The sequence below is a fragment of the Bos javanicus genome, chromosome 4 (assembly GCF_032452875.1).
Source record: "Bos javanicus breed banteng chromosome 4, ARS-OSU_banteng_1.0, whole genome shotgun sequence".
In the NCBI taxonomy this organism is placed as follows: domain Eukaryota; kingdom Metazoa; phylum Chordata; class Mammalia; order Artiodactyla; family Bovidae; genus Bos; species Bos javanicus.
Genome location: NC_083871.1, coordinates 99,711,622 through 99,735,552, shown reverse-complemented (window position 1 = coordinate 99,735,552; position 23,931 = coordinate 99,711,622). Strand labels below are relative to the sequence as shown.

Sequence of the window (23,931 nt, the reverse complement as noted above, 5' to 3'; positions counted from 1 at the left end):
GCCAGGATGGTTCCGCTCCGAAAATCAGGGAAGACTAAACAGATTCTCAGTGGTAAAGCCCTTAGTTTAGCTTGACCTTCTGAGAAACTGTTGGCCTCTTTCATTCTTGCCGTCAGGTGTGCCTTGCCCCATGGCTGTCTCCCGGCAGATTCCCTCCGACAACCGCCAACTACCAATTTATCTAACCTCAATCAGTTCAGCTCAAGCCTCCTTGTGTCGCCTATTCCACATACAAAGATGGTGCATTCAGTGGGGGCTATTATGCATTATAGATTGAGAGGCCCGGTGCCTTTCTCCTCCCAAAGTGCCTGGGGCCTGAGGAACTGTCTCAGATCTTGGATTAGAAGTTTATATGTGAAAATGTAATGGAAGAGTTTTTAACTCCTTCATGTGTTTGAGGAATCTTCATAGGTTCCTAGCTGCTGCTGCTACTAAGTCGCTTCAGTCGTGTCCGACTCTGTGCGATCCCATAGACAGCAGCCCACCAGGCTCCCCTGTCCCTGGGATTCTCCAGGCAAGAACACTGGAGTGGGTTGTCATTTCCTTCTCCAATGCATGAAAGGGAAGTGAAAGTGAAGTCGCTCAGTCATGTCCGACTCCCAGCGACCCCATGGACTGCAGCCTACCAGGCTCCTCTGTCCATGGGATTTTCCAGGCAAGAGTACTGGAGCGGGGTATCATTGCCTTCTCTGATAGGTTCCTAGAGAGACCACATATTCTTAAAACCAGTTTCTTATTCTTATTTCATATTCTTAAAACTGTCATTGCTTGAATTAATTACTAAATTTCCATGGTGTTGGAGAAGACTCTCGAGAGTCCCTTGGACTGCAAGGAGATCAAACCAGGCAATCCTAAAGGAAATCAATTCTGAATATTCATTGGAAAGACTGATGCTGACACTCCAATACTTTGGCCACCTGATGCAAAGAGCTGACTCATTAGAAAAGACCCTGATGCTGGGAGGGATTGGGGGCAGGAGAAGGGGACGACAGAGGACGAGATGGTTGGATGGCATCACCGACTTGATGGACATGAATTTGAACAAGCTCTGGGAGTTGGTGATGGACAGGGAGGCCTGGTGTGCTGCAGTCCATGAGGTCGCAAAGAGTCAGACACGACTGAGTGACTGAACAGCAAGATTTCTGTAACTTGTAACACAGGGTAGTAAATAATCATATGTGACTGTATTGAATGTGTAGTGGAGAATCTCAGACTAGTGTGTGTATAGGGTGGCAGGATCATTCTAATCAGGGAGGTAGGGCTGAGCCAACATCTGGGACAGCTGAAGAAATGGGAGAGTTGGGGTACCACTGAGGCTTTGGGGTGAGAAATGGTAGCAGAAGCTGAAACCACATAACTCAGATGAGACTTGAACCCACTGTTTTTTAATTAAAATCACACACCTAGTCTCAAGAATTACTGAAGTTCAGGTTTTAAGTCTCAGCACAGAAAGAACTCAGTGAGAGACAAAGCAATAGGTAATACACAGATTTATTTAGAGAAATACACATTCCCCAGACAGTATCCGGACAGTTTCAAAAGGCAAGAGCAGCTTGAGGGCATGAGGTCATCTCAGAATGTGAGTGCTGTCATGGAAGAAGCACACTGTACAGAGTGTGGGCCATCTCAGGAGGCAAGAGGCCCCGAAACATGGGATGGTTAGTTTTTACCGACTGGGTAATTTCATAGGCTGGGGATTCCCTGGTGGTTCAGTGGTAAAGAATCTGTCTGCCAGTGCAGGAGATGCAGGTTCGATCCCTAGGTTGGGAAGATTCCCCTGGAAAAGGAAATGGCAACCCACTCCAGTATGCTTGCCTGAGAAATCCCATGGACAGAAAAACCTGGTGGGCTATAGTCCATAGGGCTGCAAAAAGTCTGACAGGACTTAGCAAATAAACAACAACAATTTTGTAGGCTAATGAGTGGGAGGTTTATTTCAACTATCTTGGAAAAGCGGTGGGGATTTCTAGGAATTGGGCCAGTGCCCATTTTTTGGCCTTTTATGGTCATCCTCGGAAGAGTCATGGTGCCTGTGGGTGTGTCATCAGCATGTTAATATATTATAATGAGCCCCCAGGGGCTGCTGGGAGTCAGTTCTTCCACCATCTAGTTGGTTCTAGCCAGTCCTCAAGGGCCCTTCCCTCCTGTTTCAAAGCCAGGCCCAGTCAATGACGAGGGGAGGGACAAATCTGTCGAAGTAACTTAGTTTTTTTTTTCCTTTTTTGGCTCTCAGGGTGGTGAGATAGTTCCTTGACCAAGGATTGAACTGGAGCCCTTGGGATTGAAAGCACCAAGCCCTAACCACTGGACCACAGGGAATTTCCTGAAAATTACTTCTAAGGTGCAGAAGGTGGAGGAAAAGTAGTGGGGGCTGGCTTGGCTCCTCACAGCACTGAGCGAGAAGGGAACAGCGGCAGAGACCACAGGCCAAAGGGCCAACGCTGGGAAGACACCCAACACAGAGCCATGTGCTGAGGTTGAAGAGGGAGAAAGATGCTGAGCATGCTGTACAGGCAGCCAGGTGAAGGGGTGAGAGGAGCCCATCTCTCTGCTTTGCCTTCCTTGTATGGCTAACCCAGTGCCATTTTACCTCAGCCTATAGAAGAGCTTAATTGTACATCCAAGAAATTGGCAGTGAGAGGAAAGGGCAGAGTCTGGCGAGGCCAGACCTCCACTGTGGGGAGGGCAGAGTCTGAGAAGACGCCTCTTTCCTCACTGTCCCTGAAGGTGACCCCAACTCTGCCCTTGCCCGCAGGCCTGTGAGGGTGGAGGGGTGCGGGAACAGTACAGTCAACTCCCCACTCCTGGACTCTCCTAGCCCCCCCCCCCCCCACTTAAGCCAGGGCTTCCTGGAGCAACGAACAGAGCTTGTGCTGTTCATTGTCCTTGTAAATGTTGGCGCCGGCCCTCTGTCCTCACCTCCTGCCTCTCCCTGCCCTGGGGACTGCAGAATTAGCCTGCTCTGGGGATCCCAACCCCCCCGGACCCATCCCCTTGAGCTGAGCAGCCTCACTTCCCCTTCTCTGGTGAACTTGGGGCCCCTGGTGCCTTTTGGGGAAGAGTCACACTTCCTTACCGGGTGGTATAGGGAAGTTTCTCTGACCACACTTCCTGGACTGTGTCCCGTGAGCCCTCTTCAGGCCCAGAACACTTGCCTGTCCCTGATGGTCATCTCCTTGAGCCCCGTGGGCTGTAGGACAAGATTGTCTGGGTTTGAATCTCAGCTCCTGCATTTGCTACAAATCTTGGGCAAATAGCTTAACGCATCGACACCCATATTTCTTAATCTTAGAAAAATCTGAATTTATAGGATTTTTAATCCTTTTGTAAAATAAGGATATGAATGCTAGTTTGTAGTGAATATTTCGTAAGAAAAACAAAAAAGGTATGGTGCAATGTTCAGTTAGTATTCAGTAAAGGACAACTACTTAATGACCGTTGACTCTTCTGACCTTGATTTTTCTATTATAGCTTAAGTCAGCTCTGTCCCCTCCCATGTCAAACTTCTCGTTGTTGGGCTTTGCAGGGCTTCCTCTTGGATGGACTCCTATCAGTGTCTATGTAGGTCCCACTATGTGTTTCCTAAAACGTGGGTCCCAGTGCTATCCATTCCAGAACATTCCATCATTATGAATAACAGGTATTTGTTTACATTGGCCTTCATGTGCATACACGCTAAGTTGCTTCAGTTGTGTCTGACTCTTTGCAACCCTGTGGACTGTAGCCAGCAGGCTTCGGTGTCCATGGGATTCTCTGGGCAAGAATATTGGAGTCGGTTGCCATGCCCTCCTCCCGGGGATCTTCCCAACCCAGGGATTGAACCCACATCTCTTACATCTCCTGCATTGGCAGGCAGGTTCTTTACCACTAGCATCACCTGGGAACCCCACTGAACTTTATCATAGAATGGGGTTTATTGAGAGTTTTAGAGGAGCATTTTAGTACTCTGTGTGGGATAAGACCGAGACTCTGCCTTCCTGGATTTGTCTCTCCAATAGGTAGCTTACTAGAAGTTTCTACATATTAGGGAGCCAGGCACCCAAGTTGTAGAAGCATTTTTTCTCAGACTCTCACCTGAGGTCTTTGCTCCACCCATGAGCCTTAGTAGCCTCTCCCAGGTCAGCATTTAGGGCCAGCAGTCCCTCCCTAACAGCTGTGTCAGTGTATCTCAGGGGCCAGGCTGCTTGTGTCACTTTTGCAATGTTTTCATTCCAGTACAACCAGTCACTAGAAACGAGCTTTAGAAAACAGAAAGGCCCCTCTGTCTGGCCCAGAGCCTCACCCCCTCTTCTCTTGCCCCTGGGAACCTGGTTTCCGGAAAGTGCTGTCCTGCCACATCGCAACAGGCTGCCCTGTGATTTGTTTCCTTGGTGCCATGGGGGATCATTAACTTCTCTGCAACTAACCCACACTTTTCAAATGATGCAACGCTTACGATCACTGGATGTACCTTGGTCCCCTGAAGTGACCTAAGAGGGCTGGAGGGGGTGTCTGTTAGAGACCAGTAGGTGGGGCTTGGAGGCCCCACCCTCTTGGAGCCTCATCTTTCCCTCTCTCTTATTATTTTGGCAGGCTGTAAGAAAGTAATCTTCCTCTCTAGCAGCGGCTTCGTTTCTTTTCTGTTCTGAGAGGAAGCCAAAAAGAGAAGACCCCAAGCGGCCATGAACTCTGCCATCACCACCTGTGAGCACCCCAACCCCTTGGTGAGTGCTGGTAGAAGAGAGGGGATGATAGAGGTGGGGTGCGTGTTAAGTGTTAGTCTCTCAGTCGTGTCCGACTCTTTGCAGTGTCATGGGCTGTAGCCCGCCAGGCTCCTCTGTCCATGGGATTCTCCAGGCAAGAATACTGGAGCAGGTTGCCATTCCCTTCTCCAAGAGATCTTCCTGACCCAGGGATCAAACCCAGGTCTCCTGCATTGCAGGCAGATTGGTGGGGTAGCCGAAAAGAGGAAAGACCCTGGAGAAAGGTCCCAGTGTGGAGTCCTAATGCAGATTCATGAGGAAGGTGGCTTGTGTTCTAAGTGAGACATTGAATTTTCACAGCTGTTCTCCTGCTGCCACCATCGCAAGGCAAAGATCCCACCCTCAGTGCTGAACTCCGTGAATGAATTACAAAGGAAGGAGGGAGAGCTGAAAGGCCCTCTGTTTTACTCTGTTGAATCTAAGTGTTTGTTTTCCAGGTTTCTCAGCATTATGATTTCTTTGATCAGAAAGCCTTTCTGAAGCAAAGCAAAGAGAAAGAGGAAAGCAGAGAGAGAGAGAATGAGAGATGGAGAGAGGCATGGAACTACTGTTTACCAAATGGCTGATATGTCCTAGTATTATGTACTTTATTTTCCTCCTTCAAGCCACTGAGTCATACACCTCTGTTCCCATTTTACATATAAGGAAGCTGAGGCCCAGAGAAGTAAAGGGACAATAACCCATCTGGAGGCCTCTCCAGCTCATCCTTGAGCCCTGCTCCCACCATTCTTTCCTGCCTAGTTTGGCCACCTAAAAACCAGGGCCGGGGGTGGGGGGAGCTGACTGAGTGGGGACCCTCTGCCCACCATAGCCAGACAGAGTCTCTCCCCACCAGGCCCAGCCATGGTGTCTGTGCGACAGGTGCCACGCATGAGCCTGGGCTGGGCCCTCAGAACTGTCCCCTGGAGCCCAGCTGCCAGACCTTGCCCACTGCTAGTCAGTCTTCTGGTAAAGGGACTGTGGCTGACTCTTCTGGAAAAATTTGACAGGAATCTGAGAGAAATTCCCTCTCCTCTCACAATTCCTATTGCTAAAAGTAAAAATTTAACTGGGTAAATTTAAAGCTTGCTGCTGCTGCTAAATCACTTCAGTCGTGTCCAACTCTGTGCAACCCCATGGACTTGGCTTTATTTTTAAAATTGTTATTATTTCTTTTGGCCACACCTTGCAGCATGCAGGATCTTAGTTCGCCCACCAGGGTTTGGACCCAGGCCCCCTGCAGTGATTCCACACGGTTAAGTGTGGAGTCTTAACTGATTGACCGCCAGGGAAGTCCACATAATTGGCTTTATTTAATGATTCATGAAATGGACAGCATGCCATCATAGAAGGTAGAAGGGAGCTTTGAGGAGCTGTACAAAATGGAGGAGTTTTATAGGCAGAAGGAGGCATGGCAAAGTTATTCTATCAAAGAGTGGATTGTTTCAGGCCAGGTCACTTTCCTGAAAAGCAGGGGTCTACCAGGCAGATCACCTCACTAGTTCTGACCAGATAATTCAAGACGGACTAGTGAAAAGTTACATCCCTGTGAGAAACCAAAACTGCATGCAATTAATTAGGTTAGGCATTAGGTTAGAACTTCCCTGGTGGCTCAGACTGTAAAGCGTCTGCCTACGATGCGGGAGACCCAGTTCAATCCCTGGGTTGGGAAGATCTCCTGGAGAAGGAAATGGCAACTCACTCCAGTATTCTTTCCTGGAAAATCCCATGGACGGAGGAGTCTGGTAGGCTACAGTCCATGGGGTCGCAAAGAGTAGGACATGACTGAGCGACTTCACTTTCTTTCACTTTATTAAGTCTTGGTTGGCTGATATGGGCTTAGCATTAGTTACTCCATTTTGGACCTTTAAAAATTTTTTTAAACACTTCTGTCACGATCTCACGGAGAAGGCAATGGCACCCCACTCCAGTACTCTTGCCTGGAAAATCCCATGGACGGAGGAGCCTGGTGGGTTGCCGTCTATGGGGTTGCACAGAGTCGGACACGACTGAGGTGACTTGGCGGCGGCGGTCACCATCTCACAGAAGCAAAAAAAACCCCACAACAACAACAACTTGGGAAATAAGTTGAAGACTCTATTTCTGAAAGCTGTGATTTTTTCCCACATCTTTAGCACACCTGAAGCCAGTAGGTAGGGTCTGGGCACATATCTGTCTTTATTCAGTGAACTGTCTTGTCATTTTCCTCAAAGCCTCGGTCTCAGCACCCAGATTAAAAGGCCACTTTTCTGAGATGTTTTGGTTTTCATGTGCATATTGCTTTGTTAGCAACTTCTAGGGATATAAACATGGGGAAGACAGATTCCCCAGCCATGTTTGGAGAGACCTGGACAATCCCAAAGGCTAGAGTCAGTTGACTGGAAGTGTTAGGAAACAAACCTAGGGGGCAAGTTGGGGAGCGGGAGGCTGTGTTGGGGGTGGATGGAGTCAGAAGGCCAAGGGATTCATTTCCCCCCAGGAATCCTCCTTCCTACTGCTGTTCCCTCTGTGCCAGCCTCCTCCTGCTCTGCTGCTCTGCTCCAGAGAGATGACACGCTGTCCCTGTACACACAGGAATGCACCTGCCAGCAACTGCCCTCAACCAGGAGAGGAGAGTTTCATTCTCCCATTTACAAGGGGACCTGGGACAAGTCATGTAATCTCACTGAGCCTCCATCTCCTCTCTGGAAACTGGGTTGTGAGAATCAAATGAGAGGATGCACTGGAAGCTCTTTGCAAGCTGTAAAGCACTATAAAATGCCACACCTCAACAGAATGCCTCTTTGAGCAAGTGTTTTGGTGAAATTACAGCCCGTGTTTTGAGCTGATAGACTCTTCCAATCAGAAGAACAGCTTGTGGCCCGTCTTCTCATACCAGTGCTGACTCATGCGGAAGCTTCGTTAAGAGTTTATTCTTCCTTCAAAAAGGGGCTTGTAGGCATTCTTCTGCCACTATAAGAGTCATAGACTTAAAAACAAAGTATTTACTTGGCCATGCCAGGTCTTAGTTGCACCATGTGAACTCCTGGTTGAGGCATGTGCCATCTAGTTCCCTGACCAAAGGTTGAACCTGGACCCCCTGCATTGGGAGCTCAGAATCTTAATCACTGGGCCACCAGGGAAGTCTGAGAGTTACAGAATTTTACTGACCAGGGATTCCCCTGGGATAAAGTCACTTCCCCCATCTGGATATGCCCTGAGGTGGGGCTTTTTCCACCTCCATCTGGGAAGCCCCTGCTCTACAATATCTCTGGGATGTCACATTTCTATGTATATCTTTAATATGCTAGTGACTCATCTCTGACACACAGGAATTTTAGCCCACTGTGTACCTGTTTATTTGATTTTTTGCCCCAGCACTTTATGTAAGTGACACAAAGTGCTTTACAGCAAAAGATGTATTTTGATCAGGCTCTGTGCGTTCTACCAGCCATAGCTGACATGCTTCACAGAAGTCACACACTCTTATCAGAGTGAAGAACCAGCTGTTCTCAAGGAAGATAAGTTTTTCTCCACTCTTAAGTTCTAATTTTTTTCCATGTTGGGCCTCATACAAGGACAATTTCCCAGAAAAGTGTTGTAAAGCAATTACAGAAGTGGTTTCCATAGCCTCATCAGGTCCAGATTGATATCCAGACAAACTTAGAATATTCAGTCATCAGGCAGAGAACACTCTTTGAGTCACTGACTTTTTTTTTTAAGATTTTTTCTGATGTTGACTGGAGAAGGCAATGGCACCCCACTCCAGTACTTTTGCCTGGAAAATCACATGGATGGAGGAGCCTGGTAGGCTGCAGTCCATGGGGTCCCTAAAGTCAGACACGACTGAGTGACTTCACTTTCACTTTTCACTTTCATGCATTGGAGAAGGAAATGGCAACCCACTCCAGTGTTCTTGCCTGGAGAATCCCATGGACGGAGAAGCCTGGTAGGCTACAGTCCGTGCGGTCGCACAGAGTCGGACACGACTGAAGCAACTTGGCGGCGGCAGAGGATGTTGACCAATTTCAAAGTCTTTATTGAATTTGTTACAATACTTCTTCTCTTTCATGTTTTGCTTTTTTGGCCACTGGGCATGTAGGATCTTAGCTCCCTAACCTGGGATCGAACCCTCACTCCCTTCATTGGAAGGCAATCTTAACCACGGGACCACCAGGGAAGTCCTGAGTCATTCAGTTCAGTTAAATTCAGCGGCTCAGTCCTGTCCGACTCTTTGTGACCCCATGAATCGCAGCACACCAGGCCTCCCTGTCCATCACCAATTCCCAGAGTCCACCCAAACCCATGTCCATTGAGTTGGTGATGCCATCCAACCATCTCATCCTCTGTCGTCCCCTTCTCCTCCTGCCTTCAATCTTTCCCAGCATCAGGGTCTTTTCAAATGAGTCAGCTCTTCGCTTGAGGTGGCCAAAGTATTGGAGTTTCAGCTTCAACATCAGTCCTACCAATGAACACCCAGGACTGATCTCCTTTAGGATGGACTGGTTCGATCTCCTTGCAGTCCAAGGGACTCTCAAGAGTCTTCTCCAACACCACAGTTCAAAAGCATCAATTCTTCGGCACTCAGCTTTCTTTACAGTCTATCTCTCACATCCATACATGACTACTGGAAAAACTGTAGCCTTGACTAGATGGACCTTTGTTGACAAAGTAATATCTCTGCTTTTTAATATGCTGTCTAGGTTGGTCATAACTTTCCTTCCAAGGAGTAAGCGTCTTTTAATTTCATGGCTGCAGTCACCTTCTGCAGTGATTTTGGAGCCCAGAAAAATATAGTCAGCCACTGTTTCCACTGTTTCCCCATCTATGTGCCATGAAGGATGGGACCAGATGCCATGATCTTAGTTTTCTGAATGTTGAGCTTCAAGTCAACTTTTTCACTCTCCTCTTTCACTTGGATTGAGGCTCTTTAGTTCTTCCTTACTTTTTGCCATAAAGAATGAAGAGTCATTCATTGACCCTTAATGGCGGGGGGCGTGGGGGGGTGTGGTGGGAGAAGGCCCCAAACTAACATCCCCCCTACTGTCCCCACCAAAACCTCCCCCCACCCCCCGCTGCCCCTTCACCTTTCTGAGAATTCCAAGGGGTCTTGGGAGAAGGTATGAGGTGAGTTTGCCAGAGCTGTACCTGTCCGAGTCGTGTGAGTTCATTCACAGGCGCACATAACAGGAAGCCACATACACTTTTGAGTATTTTTGCAACCCTCCTAGAGTCAGAAGGGGACACGGAGTCTGAGAGACAGGAAGTGATGTGCTAATGGCTGCCAAGCAGGGCACTGACAGACCACCGCGGCCCCAGTTCAAACTGCGTGCTCTGCTGTTCTGTGTAGCCTACGCAGCGTCAATCAACGAGCCAGCCAATCAACAACCATTCTTTTCCTTCTTCCCCTCCTCTTTTCTTTCGCCGGTTCTTCTGCTGTTGTGCTCAAGGACTGCACCACGCGGTCACTAAAACCTCGCGATAAGTGCTCCAGAGTTCCCTTGGGCACCTCCAGGCTATCTTTGGCTTGGCCTTGACCTGCTTAGGCAAAACCACCCTTCTTTCACATTCAATCTAAGTACCGAAGCTGCATCAGGACAGCCTTCTTTTCAGGAATCCAAATAGGATCAGCATAATGTTTCCAAAGAGTTCTAACCAGCTATGGATTTATTTTAAAAAGTCGATGAGAGAATCTTTTATGGTCATTAATTTATGCATGTGTTCATTTATTAATTTATTTATTTTTCACTCAACAGATTGTGCTGTGAGCACTAACTCTGTGCTAGCAATGGAGTAGAGAAGTTATGGGACTTTATGGGCTTTTGGATGAGGAAACCGTGTTATGGCTGTGAGGCATGCTGGGGCAGTAGTCCCGGAGTGGAGAGAAGTCAGGGAAGGCTTCCTGCAGCAGAATTGGGAGGCATGCTTCCAGGCATTGCTGAATAGATGAGTAGAAGAAAAACTCTTACATTTAAGTTTCAGAAACTAAATAATAGATTCATGGGCAAACGCTGCACCTAGCCCCAGGAACAGGGTGACTCTGCAGGGCTGTGCTGTGGCTGACTCAGTGCACCCACTCTCTGCAAGCCTGACCGCAGCCCCGAGCTCCTCCCACTGCCTGGACCTTAGTCCTCTGGGAAATATTCTCCATCGCCAGTGATGGGGCCCCCACTTACTGGGAGAGCTGAGATCCGATTTGTGGTCCATCCCATGGAGGAGGAGGACTGGCTTCCTCTGTCTCCACGTGGAGATGGCACATCTATCCCACCCACTCTCCACGTCAGCCAGAATTGTCCTTAGTTGCAGCTTCCCTGGTGGGATCTGAACAACACCCTTAAAATGGCAGGTCTTAACTGGGGGTGATTTTTACCCTGCTGGTGACATTTGGCAATATCTGGAGTCATTTTGGGTCGTCACAACTGAGGGTGAGGGCAGGAGCTTGCCACTGGCATCTAGTGGGTCCAGGCCAAAGATGCTACTAAATATCCTAGGGTGCATGATACACCCCAACCCCTGCCACGAACACACACAACACAAGGAAGAATTATCCTGTCCAAAATGGCAATGGTGCTGAGGTTGAGAAACCCTGTCTTAGAATATGATGTTCCAGTGCTGTTCTGGAAGAGGTAGGGGACAAACACCCAGTTCTTGATCTGGTGGCTTTCTTGTCTCTCTCCACTTCAAAGCAACTGGTGACCCCTTGTCCCTGACTCATCTGCTTCTCCTACTTCTCCAGAGCAGGACCACTGATCCTTAGGGAGAGTAGCCATGGTGTCTGTGCCCACAATTTTGCTCCCATTTCTTTTAAAATCAGAAGGAAAAAAAACAATAATTTTTAGACAAAAGAGAGATTTTTCAGTACATAATAATGAATCTTTATATCAATATAGTCACAAAAAATAGCAGATTTCTTGTATAGGAGAAGCTCATAGCATTGAAGTGATTAGCATTCCCAGGAGTCATAGTGCAGCTTCAGTTCAGAAGTTGTTCTTTGAGGCTGTGTTGAGTAAAGGGTGCTTGACTATGGAGGTTGGTGTTGGTATGGGTACCTTTAACATCCTTTCCAGAACTTTCTTTGTGAGAAGCCCACACTATCTTCAGGGCACCCTGGCTGTGCCACTGTGTGGAACCTGCTATTCTTCTGTGGTCTGACCAGGGCCCAGGACCCTGCTGGGGCCTGTCACCTAATTGCCTGATCTTCATGCTGGTGGCCTTGCCCCATTCTGGCCACACTGAAGACATTGTTTTCCTATTCCTCTCACCTACAGCTGCTCTAATGTCACTCCACCTACAGATGCTCTAATGTCACTGAAGTGTGAGTTAAAAGCCTTTGAAACATAGGGCCAGAAGCTTATCATAATTATAGCAGCTAATACTTATTAGGTAGGTGCACCATGCAGGCGCGACACTGGACTATGTGCTTCATGCTCTGTTTTTTTCCCCCAGGTTTATGAGATGTAATTGACATATAACATTGTGTAAGCTTAAACTGTCCAAGACATTGACCTGATACAATTATATGCTGCAAAATAATTACCACCATAGCAGTTATTAATAGATTCCTAGGTATCACTAATGATCAAGAACTACCTGCCAATGCAGGAACTTAACATATTTGGGTTTGATCCCTGGGCTGGGTAGGTCCCCTGGAGGAGGGCATGGCTACCCACTCTAGTATTCTTGCCTAGAGAATCCCATGGACAGAGAAGCCTGGCAGGCTACGGCCCATGGGGTCTCAAAGAGTCGAACATGACTGAAGTGACTTAGTGACTAGGCAGCAGTTCTTAGTAGTTAACCCCTCCATCACGGCATGCAGTCACCACTGCAACTTTCAAATATATAATACAGTATTATTAACTATAATCACCACACTGTACATTAGTTTCCCAGAACCTATTCATGTTATACTATTTGTTTATATCCTTTGAGCAACATCTCCGCATTTCTCCATGTTCCAATTTAATTTTTTCATCTATGAGGTAGGTGTTATTAACATTTTTGTTACATAGATCAGAAAAATAAGACTTATAAATGTTAATAATTTGCCCAAGTTTGGTAAACTATATAGCCAATAAATTGGAGGAGAGAGTTTATGATTCAAAGTTAATCTGGAGTAACCTGATAGGAACTTGGCTATTGACCCTAGAGCATTCTATATGCTCTACACTTATTTACATTTGTGTTATGTCCATTCATTCCTCCATTTACTCAGTCTACATGAGCATTGGGGTTGTTCTAGAAGCTGGGACAAAAAACGAGAGTAAGGGACAGTGAATGCGTTCTAGGAACTCAGTTCCAGTAGAAGAGATGGATAAGGAAATAGTCCATTATAATAAACACATTATGATAAGGGCTTTGGCACAGGGCTGGCCTCTGGGAGCATAAACAAGGACAGCTACACCATCTGGGTCAGAATCCCCATTTCCTTGCATATTTTCTTGAGAAACCCAGTTTTTCTTTTTGGCTACACCGTGTGGGCTCTTAGTTCCCAGACAAAGGATTGAACCCATGCCCTTGGCAGTGAAAGCATGAAGTCCTAACCACTGAATGAGTTGTCAAGGAATTCCTCTGCCCATTTTTCTGACCATGGAGTTGATCCCCATTTGTTCTTCCACAAAGTATATTTTCTGTTAGGGCTTGCTGCAGATGTATAATATAGAAAGTCACTGGTCTTTTGAGTCTGAATCTAGAAACCACAAGCTGGCCAGAATATACCACAATACCATTGTTCTTGCTTCTAGAAAGCTGTCCATCTGTCTGGTTGTAATATGAAAGTGAAACTAAGCAGGAGCCTCTGGTGATCCTGGGCATAGAAGCCTTTCCATGTCTCTTGTTCCTTATTTGTGGGGAACAGACTCCAGCCTCCATGACCTTCTCTGAGTCCCAAAGGTTAGATTCAAACAGTTGCTAATCAGGGAAAGGAGGGGATTCAGAGACAACAGAGAACAGCCAGGAAACAATAGTGCAGGCTTTGGGCAGAGTCCTGGTTCCACCTCAAGAGATAAAACAATATCTTTATTTTCTTGGGCGCCAAAATCACTGTGGATGGTGACTGCAGCCATGAAATTAAAAGACATTTGCTCCTTGGAAGGAAAGCTATGACAAGCCTAGGCAGCATGTTAAAAACCAGAGATATCACTTTGCCATCAAAGGTCCATGTAGTCAAAGCTATGGTTTTTCCAGTAGTCATGTATGGATGTGAGAGTTAGACCACAAAGAAGGCTGAGTGCCGAAGAACTGATGCTTTCAAGTTGTGGTGCTGGAGAAGACTCTTGAGAGTCCCTTGGACTGCAAGGAGATCCAACCAGTCAGTCCTAAAAGAAATCAATCCTGAATATTAACTGGAAGGACTGATGCTGAAGCTCCAATACTCTGGCCACTTGACGCAAGGAGCACACTCACTGGAAAGGACCCTGGTGGTGGAAAAGATTGACGGCAAAAACAAAAGAGAATGACAGAGGATGAGAGGGTTAGATAGCATCACTGACTCAATAGATATGGATTTGAGCAAAGTCTGGGAGAGAGTGAAGGACAAGGAAGCCTGGCACGCTGCAGTGCATGGGGTCACAAAGAGTGGGACATGACTTAGTGACTGAACAACAATAACAAAAGGACTAAAACCCCGAATGAATGGTAGATGTCACCATTCTTTTTATTTATTTGTTTTTAATTGAAGGAAAATTGCTTTACAGAATTTTGTTGTTTTCTGTCAAACCTCAATATGAATCAGCCATAGCTATATATATATCTGCTCCCTCTAGACCCTCCCTCCCATCTTCCTCCCTATCCCACCCCTCTAGGTTGATACAGAGCCCCTGTTTGAGTTTCCTGAGACATACAGCAAATTCCCATTGGCTATCTATTTTACTTCATAGAAACACAGTAAGTTTCTATGTTACTCTTTCCATACCTCTCATCCTGTCCTCCCCTCTCCCCATGTCCATAAGTCTATTCTCTCTGTCTGTTTCTCCATTGCTGCCCTGCAAATAAATTCTTCAGTACCATTTTTCTAGATTCTGTATATATGTGTTAGTATATGATATTTATCTTTCTCTTTCTGACTGACTTTACTCTGTATAATAGGCTCTAGGTTCATCCACCTCATTAGAACTGACTCAAATGCATTCCTTTTTATGGCTAAGTAATATTCTATTGTGAATATGTACCACAACTTCTTTATCCAGTCATCTGTCAATGGACATCTAAGTTGCTTCCATGTTCGAGCTATTGTAAATAGTGCTGCGATGAACAATGGGATACATGTGTCCTTTTCAGTTTTGATTTCTGCAGGGTATATGCCTAAGAGTGGGATTGCTGGGCCATATGGTGGGTTTATTCCTAGTTTTTTGAGAAGGAAGATGTCACCATTCTTTATTCCAGATTAAAGGAACCTCAAACTCATCAGATCATGTGTGTTAGTCACTCAGTCATATCTGACTCTTTGCAACCCTATGGCCTGCAGACCACCAGGCTCCTGGTGTCCATGGAATTCTCCAGGCAAGATTACTGTAATGGGTAGCCATTCCCCTCTCCAGGGGATCTTCCCAACCCAGGGATCAAACCTGGGTCTCCTGCATTGTAGGTGGATTCTTTACTATCTGAGCTACCAGGGAGGCCCAAGAACAAGGTTCTCATCAGATTACCTGCTGCTGCTGCTAAGCCACTTCAGTCATGTTTGACTCTGTGCGACCCCATAGACAGCAGCCCACCAGGCTCCCCGTCCCTGGGATTCTCCAGGCAAGAACACTGGAGTGGGTTGCCATTTCCTTCTCCAATGCATGAAAGTGAAAGTGAAGTCGCTCAGTCGTGTCCGACTCTTAGCGACCCCATGGACTGCAGCCCACCAGGCTCCTCCATCCATGGGATTTTCCAGGCAAGAGTACTGGAGTAGGGTGCCATCGCTTTCTCCACAGATTACCTGAGACCAGATTAAAGCAGTGCCCTGTACACAGCCTTCTCTTGTGTTGTTCGAAGAGGGTGTTTGCTGTGACCAGTGCGTTCTCTTGGCAAAACTGTATTAGCCTTTGCCCTGCTTCATTCTATACTCCAAGGCCAAATTTGCCTGTTACTCAGGTATTCCTTGATTTTCTACTTTTGCATTCCAGTCCCCTATAATGAAAAGGACATCTTTTTTGGGTGTTAGTTCTAGAAGGTCTTGTAGGTCTTCTTAGAACCGTTCAACTTCAGCTTCTTCAGCATTATTGGTGGGGCACAGACTTGGATTACTGTGATATTGAATGGTTTGCTGCCAGGAGCCAGCATGAGGAACTCCGCCCATGGCAAAGGTCATGAGGAAGGAAGCTCGACATACGCAAAGGTAGGATCGAGCCTCAGGAGTCCCCCTGGAAATCCTCGAACATCTACCCCCATAACCAGAGTCTGCCTACTTTACTGCCTTGTGCTCTCACCTACACCTCTGACTTTACGGGGAGCTGTCCCCCACCACCATCTCTTTCTCTGAAAAAGAGTTAACTTACAGCTCCAGTTAATAAGGTTCCTGGGCATGACAAGAGTGTTTTAGTTCACAAACCCCTCAGATGGCTCTCTAACTTGCCTGACAGGTTTACCCGGACTCCTACAGCTATGCATACGATTGTTTACATCTCTCAACTATGAGAGGCATGGGGAGCTTAAGATATTCAAATAGTATAGAGCCTCTCGGAGAGTTAGACATTGTCAGAATAGAACTAGTAGAAGATTTAATTGTTGAGCCAATGCTTGCTGCCAAGTTTCCACATCCCCTGTATTGTATCCTTGGAAGTGTATTAATTAATATAGTTGGTATGTAGAAAAAATAAGTAGTGGCCTTGGTGTTAACAACTTTAGACCCTTAGGGTAATAAATTCTTTCCTTTGTTGTAAACCCACTGCACCTCTGCCCTATAGGAATGCAACTTTATCTAACACCTTTGGAGGATGGTGCCAAACTTTAAAATAATTACTCTTAGAGAAAATAAGTCTTATGGTTGACAAACCTTTGTCAGAGTCATAAAATGTTAACAGGCCTTCTGGCCAGAAGGTGATGTAAATCACATAAACCATTTGTATAGTTTGCAGAAAAGAAACCCTGGTTTCAATAAGGATCAAAGACTGCTGACTTTGCATGATTTAACACCCCCTATTATCCTCTATGTGCAACTTAGGGTATAAAAGTCCCTGTTGAAAATAAAGCTACAGGCCTTGCTCACCAAAACTTGGTCTCCCCATGTCGTTCTTTCTCTCACCTTCCGGCTGAATTCCCATCTGAAGCGTGGAAGCTCGCCAAGCCTACTAATTTTGCCTGGGCTTCTAAGATCTGACAGGAGAGGCCTTAGTGTCTCCTCTCCTTCGGGAGAATGGAAGGACGCCTGCGGCCTACGTAGGTGGTGCAAATTCCTTGTCTTGGAATTTTATTGGTTTTCCACGTAAACCAAGTTATTCAGCCTCTTTTCTCCACTGAATTTTCTCACTGAGCTATCCCTATTTAACCACTCTTTATATCTCTAATTAATACTTAATTAAGCTATTGCTATTCTAATCGCTGACGCCGTCATCCTGAGGAAATTCCTGGATACAACCGGGGTAGGACCCCGACAGTTTGCCCTGGAAATGAATTGAGATCATTCTGTTGTTTTTGAGATTGCATCCAAGTACTGCATTTCAGACTCTTTTGTTTACTATGATGGCTACTGCATTTCTTCTAAAGGATTCTTGCCCACGGTAGTAGATATAATGGTCATCTGAGTTAAATTTACCCATTTCAGTCCATTTTAGTTTGCTGATCCCTAAAATTTTGATGTTCACTCTTACCATCTCCTGTTTGACCACTTCCAATTTGCCTTGATTCATGGACCTAACATTCCAGGTTCCTATGCAATATTGCTCTTACAGCATCAGACCTTGCTTCCATCACGAGTCACATCCACAACTGGGTGTTGTTTTTGCTTTGGCTCCATCTCTTCATTCTTTCTGGAGTTAGTTTTCCACTGATTTCCAGTAGCATATTGGGCACCTACGGACCTGGAGGGTTCATCTTTCATTGTCCTATCTTTTTGCCTTTTTATTCTGTTCATGGGGTTCTCAAGGCAAGAATACTGAAGTAGTTTGCCATTCCTTTTTCCAGTGGACTGTGTTTTGTCAGAACTCTCTCCACCATGACCTGTCCGTCTTGTGTAGCCCAACATGGCATGGCTCATAGTTTCACTGAGTTAGACAAGCCTGTGGTCCATGTGATCATATTGGTTAGTTTTTTGTGTCATAGCAAACACCTTCTTCCAACAACACAGAGAAAACTCTACACATGGACATCACCAGATGGTCAACACTGAAATCAGATTGATTATATTCTTTGCAGCCAAAGAAGGAGGAGCTCTATACAGTCAGCAAAAACAAGACCAGGAGCTGACTGTGGCTCAGATCATGAACTCCTTATTGCCAAATTCAGACTTAAATTGAAGAAAGTAGGGAAAACCACTAGACCATTCAGGTATGACCTAAATCAAATCCGTTACAGTGGAAATGAGAAATAGATTCAAGTGATTAGATCTGACAGAGTGCCTGAAGAACTACAGGCAGTTTTGTGACATTGTACAGGAGACAGGAATCAAGACCATCCCCAAGAAAAAGAAATGCAAAAAGGCAAAATGGTTGTCTGAGGAGGCCTTACAAATAGCTGTGAAAAGAGAAATGAAAGGCAAAGGAGAAAAGGAAAGATATGACCATTTGAATGCAGAGTTCCAAAGAATAGCAGGGAGATACAAGAAAACCTTCCTCAGTGATCAGTGCAAAGAAATAGAGGAAAGCAATAGAATGGGAAAGACTAGAGATCGCTTCAAGAAAATTAGAGATACAAAGGGGCAATTTCATGCAAAGATGGGCATAATAAATGACAGAAGTGGTATGGACCTAACAGAAGCAGAAGATATTAAGAAGAGGTGGCAAGAATACACAGGAGAATTATCAAAAAAAGATCTTCATGGCCCATATAATCATGATAGTATGATCACTGACCTAGAGCCAGACATCCTGGAATGTGAAGTCAAGTGGGCCTTAGGAAGCATCACTATGAACAAAGCTAGTGGAGGTGATGGAATTCCAGTTGAGCTCTTTCAAATCCTGAAAGATGATGCTGTGAAAGTGCTGCACTCCGTATGCCAGCAAATTTGGAAAACTCAGCAGTGGCCACAGGACTGGCAAAGGTCAATTTTCATTCCAATCCCAAAGAAAGGCAATGCCAAAGAATGCCCAAGCTACCACACAATTGCACTCATCTCACACGCTAGCAAAGTAATGCTCAAAATTCTCCAAGCCAGGCTTCAACAGTATGTAAACCATGAACTTCCAGATGTTCAAGCTGGATTTAGAAAAGGCAGAGGAACCAGAGATCAAATTGCCAACAACCGTTGGATCATCAAAAAAGCAAGAAAGTGCCAGAAAAACATCTATTTCTGCTTTATTGACTATGCCAAAGCCTTTGACTGTGTAGATCACAATAAACTGTGGAAAATTCTGAAAGAGATGGGAATACCTGACCACCTGACCTGCCTCTTGAGAAATCTGTATGCAGGTCAGGAAGCAACAGTTAGAACTGGACATGGAACAACAGACTTGTTCCAAATAGGAAAAGGAGTACATCAAGGCTGTATATTGTCACCCTGCTTATTTAACTTATTTGCAGAGTACATCATGAGAAATGCTGGGCTGCATGAAGCACAAGCTGGAATCAAGATTGCCAGGAGAAATATCAATAACCTCAGATATGCAGATGACACCACCCTTATGGCAGAAAGCGAAGAAGAACTAACGAGCCTCCTGATGAAAGTGAAAGAGGAGAGTGAAAAAGTTGGCTTAAAACTCAATATTTGGAAAACTAAGATCATGGCATCCGGTCCCATCTGCTGCTGCTGCTGCTGCTGCTGCTAAGTCGATTCAGTCCTGTCCGACTCTGTGCGACCCCAGAGACGGCAGCCCACCAGGCTCCCCCATCCCTGGGATTCTCCAGGCAAGAACACTGGAGTGGGTTGCCATTTCCTTCTCCAATGCATGAAAGTGAAAAGTGAAAGTGAAGTCACTCAGTCCTGTCCGACTTCTAGCGATCCCATGGACTGCAGCCCACCAGGCTCCTCCGTCCATGGGATTTTCCAGGCAAGAGTACTGGAGTGGGGTGCCATTGCCTTCTCTGCTGGTCCCATCACTTCATGGCAAATAGATGGGGGAGCAATGGAAACAGTGGCTGACTTTATTTTGGGGGGCTCCAAGGTCACTGTAGATGGTGTCTGCAGCCATGAAATTAAAAGACACTTGCTCCTTGGAAGAAAAGCTATGATCAACCTAAACAGCATATTAAAAAGCAGAGACTTTACTTTGCCAACAAAGGTCCGTCTAGTTAAAGCTATGGTTTTTCCAGTGGTCATGTATGGATGCGAGAGTTGGACTAAAAAGAAAGCTGGGCACTGAAGAATTGATGCTTTTGAAATGTGGTGTTGGAGAAGACACTTGAGAGTCTCTTGGGCTGCAAGGAGATCCAGCGTGTCCATCCTAAAGGAAATCAGCCCTGAGTATTCATTGGAAGGACTGATGCTGAAGCTGAAACGCCAATACTTTGGCCACCTAATGGGAAGAACTGAGTCATTTGAAAAGACCCTGATGCTGGGAAAGATTGAAGGTGGGAGGCGAAGGGGATGACAGAGGATGAGATGGTTGGATGGCATCACTGACTCAGTGGAATTGAGTTTGATTAAGCTCCAGGAGTTGGTGATGGACAGGGAGGCCTGGCATGCTGCAGTCCAGGGGTCACAGAGTCAGACACAACTGAGTGACTGAACTGAACTGTACACGGCCTAATCTTATTAGCAGCCCCAAGCTTGAGCCATTGCTATAAAATTTCTCACCAAATCCCTCTGGTTGGAGATACACAGTTTTCGAGGGCAGGAGCCACTGTGTTCCCCTTTGCCTGGCAAAGCAATAAGCTATTCTTTTCTACTTCATCCAAAACTCTGTCTCCAAAATTTGATTTGACAATGGTACATAGAGGCCAAGCTTTTGGCATCAAAATGCACTTGATTCCTCTTGAAATGCTCAAACGTGTTTTTGTCTTTTTCCCAGCAGAGGGGTGATGGTGTGATCAGCTCCCATGAAGGTGACCAAGGCATGAAGAAGGATGGCCAGCTCAAGAGTTCCAGCAGCAGCCACCTGGCTTATGGCATCCTGGATATCCCACCATGGTATCTCTGCATCTTCTTGGGGATCCAGGTAATGGGACACAGAAGCATTGGGTGCAAGGAGGCTCTGTCTCAAAAGGCACATCGACACACACGGGTCAAATTAGTCAAGATCTAACTTCAGTTGCTCATGTTCTTGGTTTCCATGCCTTTGACCTTTAGGGGACTCAAGGCTCTCTTTTCTCTTTTCTTTCTATTTTCTCCCAAGGAGTTTGAGGATGGGGGCAGGGAGTTAGGGGAAGATTCTTCCCCATACTAAGCTACTAGGTCACATCAAGGACACCAACTGGGCCATTGTGAGTTTTTTGTTTGTTTGTTTGTTTCAAGTTATCAATTATAATTTGTTTGGAAACAACTGATATGTTTGATAACCAGTGCTTGGGGAATATTGGAAAACAAGCATTGTCAAATACTTGTTGAAATGTTATCTGGTGCAACTTTTCTATTAACTGGTAAAACACATGTTATTTAACCCAGGCCCTAATGCTTAAGAATTTCCCTGTAGATATATACCCAGGGGTCCAGTGGTTAGGAGTCCATCATTTCACTGCCAAGGCATGGGTTCAATCCCTGGTGGGGGAACTAAGTTCCCACAAATTGCGTGACATGGCCAAATTAAAAAAAAATTTTTTTAAGAATTTCTCTCTAGATATGCTGGCAAGACTTGTTAAGATAAGTACAAAGATGTTCTGTTAATTAATCATAAAATCACAACAAGAAACAAAACCCAGAAACACCCCCAAAATATCCATCTTAGAGAACTGTGGCATATTCTAAAAAATAATTTTTTAATGTAGCTGTTAGAAAGAGAAAGATATATTTACCTTGCAGTTAAAAAATAATCACCAGCATAGATTAAGTGAAAAATGTCAAGTAAGTAACTGTGTATAGTGTGATCTTTTTTTACGTTAAAGACTAACAAACAAAAATAGAGATAGAACAGCAGAAATAAGTATATGTAGTAATTTTTGCATGTTTTGAAGGAATCATAAGAAACTAATAGAGGTATTTAACCTTGGCTTTTGAACTGTGGTATTGGAGAAGACTCCTGAGAGTCCCTTGGGCTGCAAGGAGATCCAACCAGTCCATTCTAAAGGAGATCAGCCCTGCGTGTTCTTTGGAAGGACTGATGCTAAAGCTGAAACTCCAGTACTTTGGCCACCTCATGTGAAGAGTTAACTCATTGGAAAAGACCCTGATGCTGGGAGGGATTTGGGGCAGGAGGAGAAGGGGATGACAGAGGATGAGATGGCTGGATGGCATCACTGACTCAGTGGACGTGAGTTTGGATGAACTCCGGGAGTTGGTGATAGACAAGGAGGCCTGGCGTGCTGCGATTAATGGGGTCGCAAGAGTCGGACACGACTGAGTGACTGAACTGAACTGAACTGAAGAACTAGAAAAAGGAAAGTAGCTTTCAAATTTCACTATTTGTTTTGTAACTTTTTGTAGCTTGAATCTTTAATCTCATAGATGGATTCATTTTCATTTTCATCCCAAAATGTTCAATGTGGAATAACAGGGATGGGATATACTTTTTTGTTTGCTTCCTGGTGCTTTTCCACAAAAGAAGAGAAGCAAATGGATTACTATTTTTAAAAATATTATTGTGAGCCAATAAAATGGATAATGTAGATACTTCATTATGAAAGGGTGTTGAATTTTGTCAAATGTTTTTTTCTGCATCCATTGGGGTGATAGGATTTTTATTTTTCATGTTATTAATATGGTGTATCATATTTACTGATTTGTATATATTTAACATTCCAGGGACAAAAATCCTACTTAATCATGGCATATGGCCCTTTTAATGTACTGTAGAATGCTGTTTGCTAGGATTTCATTCAGCAGTTTTGCATCTATATTCATGAGGGATAATTTTCTGTAATTTTCTTTCTTCGTAGGATCTTTATCTTGCTGTGGTATCAGGGTTATGTGAAAGTCGCTCAGTTGTGTCTGACTCCTTGCGACCCCATGGACTGTAACCTGCTAGGCTCCTCTGTCCATGGGATTTTCCAGGCAAGAATACTGGAGTCACTTGCCATTTCCTTCTCCAGGGGATCCTCCCAACCCAAGGATCAAACCTGGGTCTCCTGCATTGTGGGCAGATTCCTTACCGTCTGAGCCACAACCCCATCAGGGTTATGCTGGATTGTAAAATGAGTTTGGGAGTGGTCCCTCCTCTTCAATTTTTGGAGGAGTTTGGGAAGGCTTTGTGTTAATTCTTCTTTAGATATTTGATAGAATTTGCCAGTGAAACCATCTGGTCTTGGGCATTTCTTTGTTGGGAAATTTTGATTATGGTTTTAGTCTCCTCACTAGTCATTGGTCTGTTCATGTTTTCTATTTCTTCATGATTCAGTCTTGGTAAATTGTGTCTTTCTAGTAATCTATCCATTTCTTCTAGGTTATCCAATTTATTGGTGTGTAATGGTACTATTGTTTTATGGTACTTTGCATTCCTATCATATCATGTCTCATTTTATTTGAGTCCTCCTTTTTTCTGAGTTTAGCTAAGGGTTTGTTTATCTTTAAAAAGCTCTCGTTTTGTTGATTTTTTCCTATTGTTTTTCATTTCATTAATTCCTGTTCTGATCTGTATTTTTTCCCTCTCTTCTAACTTGAGACTCAGTTTGTTCTTCCTTTTCTAGTTCTTTGAGAAATAAAGTTGTTTATTTAAGACCTTTTTTCTTTCTTAATGCAGGCATAGATTGTTATAAACTGTCCTCTTAGAACTGCTTTTGCTGCATCCCACTAGTTTTGGTATGTTGTATTTCCATTTTCATTTGTCTAAAGTTACTTTTTATTTCTCTTTTGATTTCTTCTTTGACCCATTGGTTGTTCAGGAGTGTGTTTCTTAATTTCCACCAGCTTGTGTCCAGTTTCCTTCCTCTTATTGATTTCCAGTTTCAGACCATTGTGGACAGAAAAGATTGTTGGTTTGATTTCAGTCTTCTTAAATTTGCTGATGCTGTTTTGTGACCTAACATATAATCAGTCTTGAAGAATGTGCTCAGGCCTGGTCAATGGTCT

General features: G+C 45.0%; 1 protein-coding gene across 4 annotated transcripts in view; it reads left to right on the top strand.

Annotated features, from left to right (window-relative positions):
- The first annotated feature begins 3,512 nt into the window (after window positions 1-3,512).
- The window catches only part of LOC133246455 (solute carrier family 23 member 2-like), a 68,894-nt gene continuing 48,475 nt past the window's right edge, over window positions 3,513-23,931 (top strand). The window contains exons 1-3 of one of the 4 annotated variants that reach the window (XM_061414795.1): window positions 3,513-3,640; window positions 4,573-4,736; window positions 20,786-20,929. In XM_061414795.1, the coding sequence (XP_061270779.1) occupies window positions 4,662-4,736; window positions 20,786-20,929 (219 nt within the window). In that variant the 5' untranslated portion in view covers window positions 3,513-3,640; window positions 4,573-4,661. Of the gene's footprint in view, window positions 3,641-4,572; window positions 4,737-20,782; window positions 20,930-23,931 lie in introns of all 4 variants that reach the window. The other 3 variants (XM_061414796.1, XM_061414798.1, XM_061414797.1) reach the window with 3 other exon arrangements.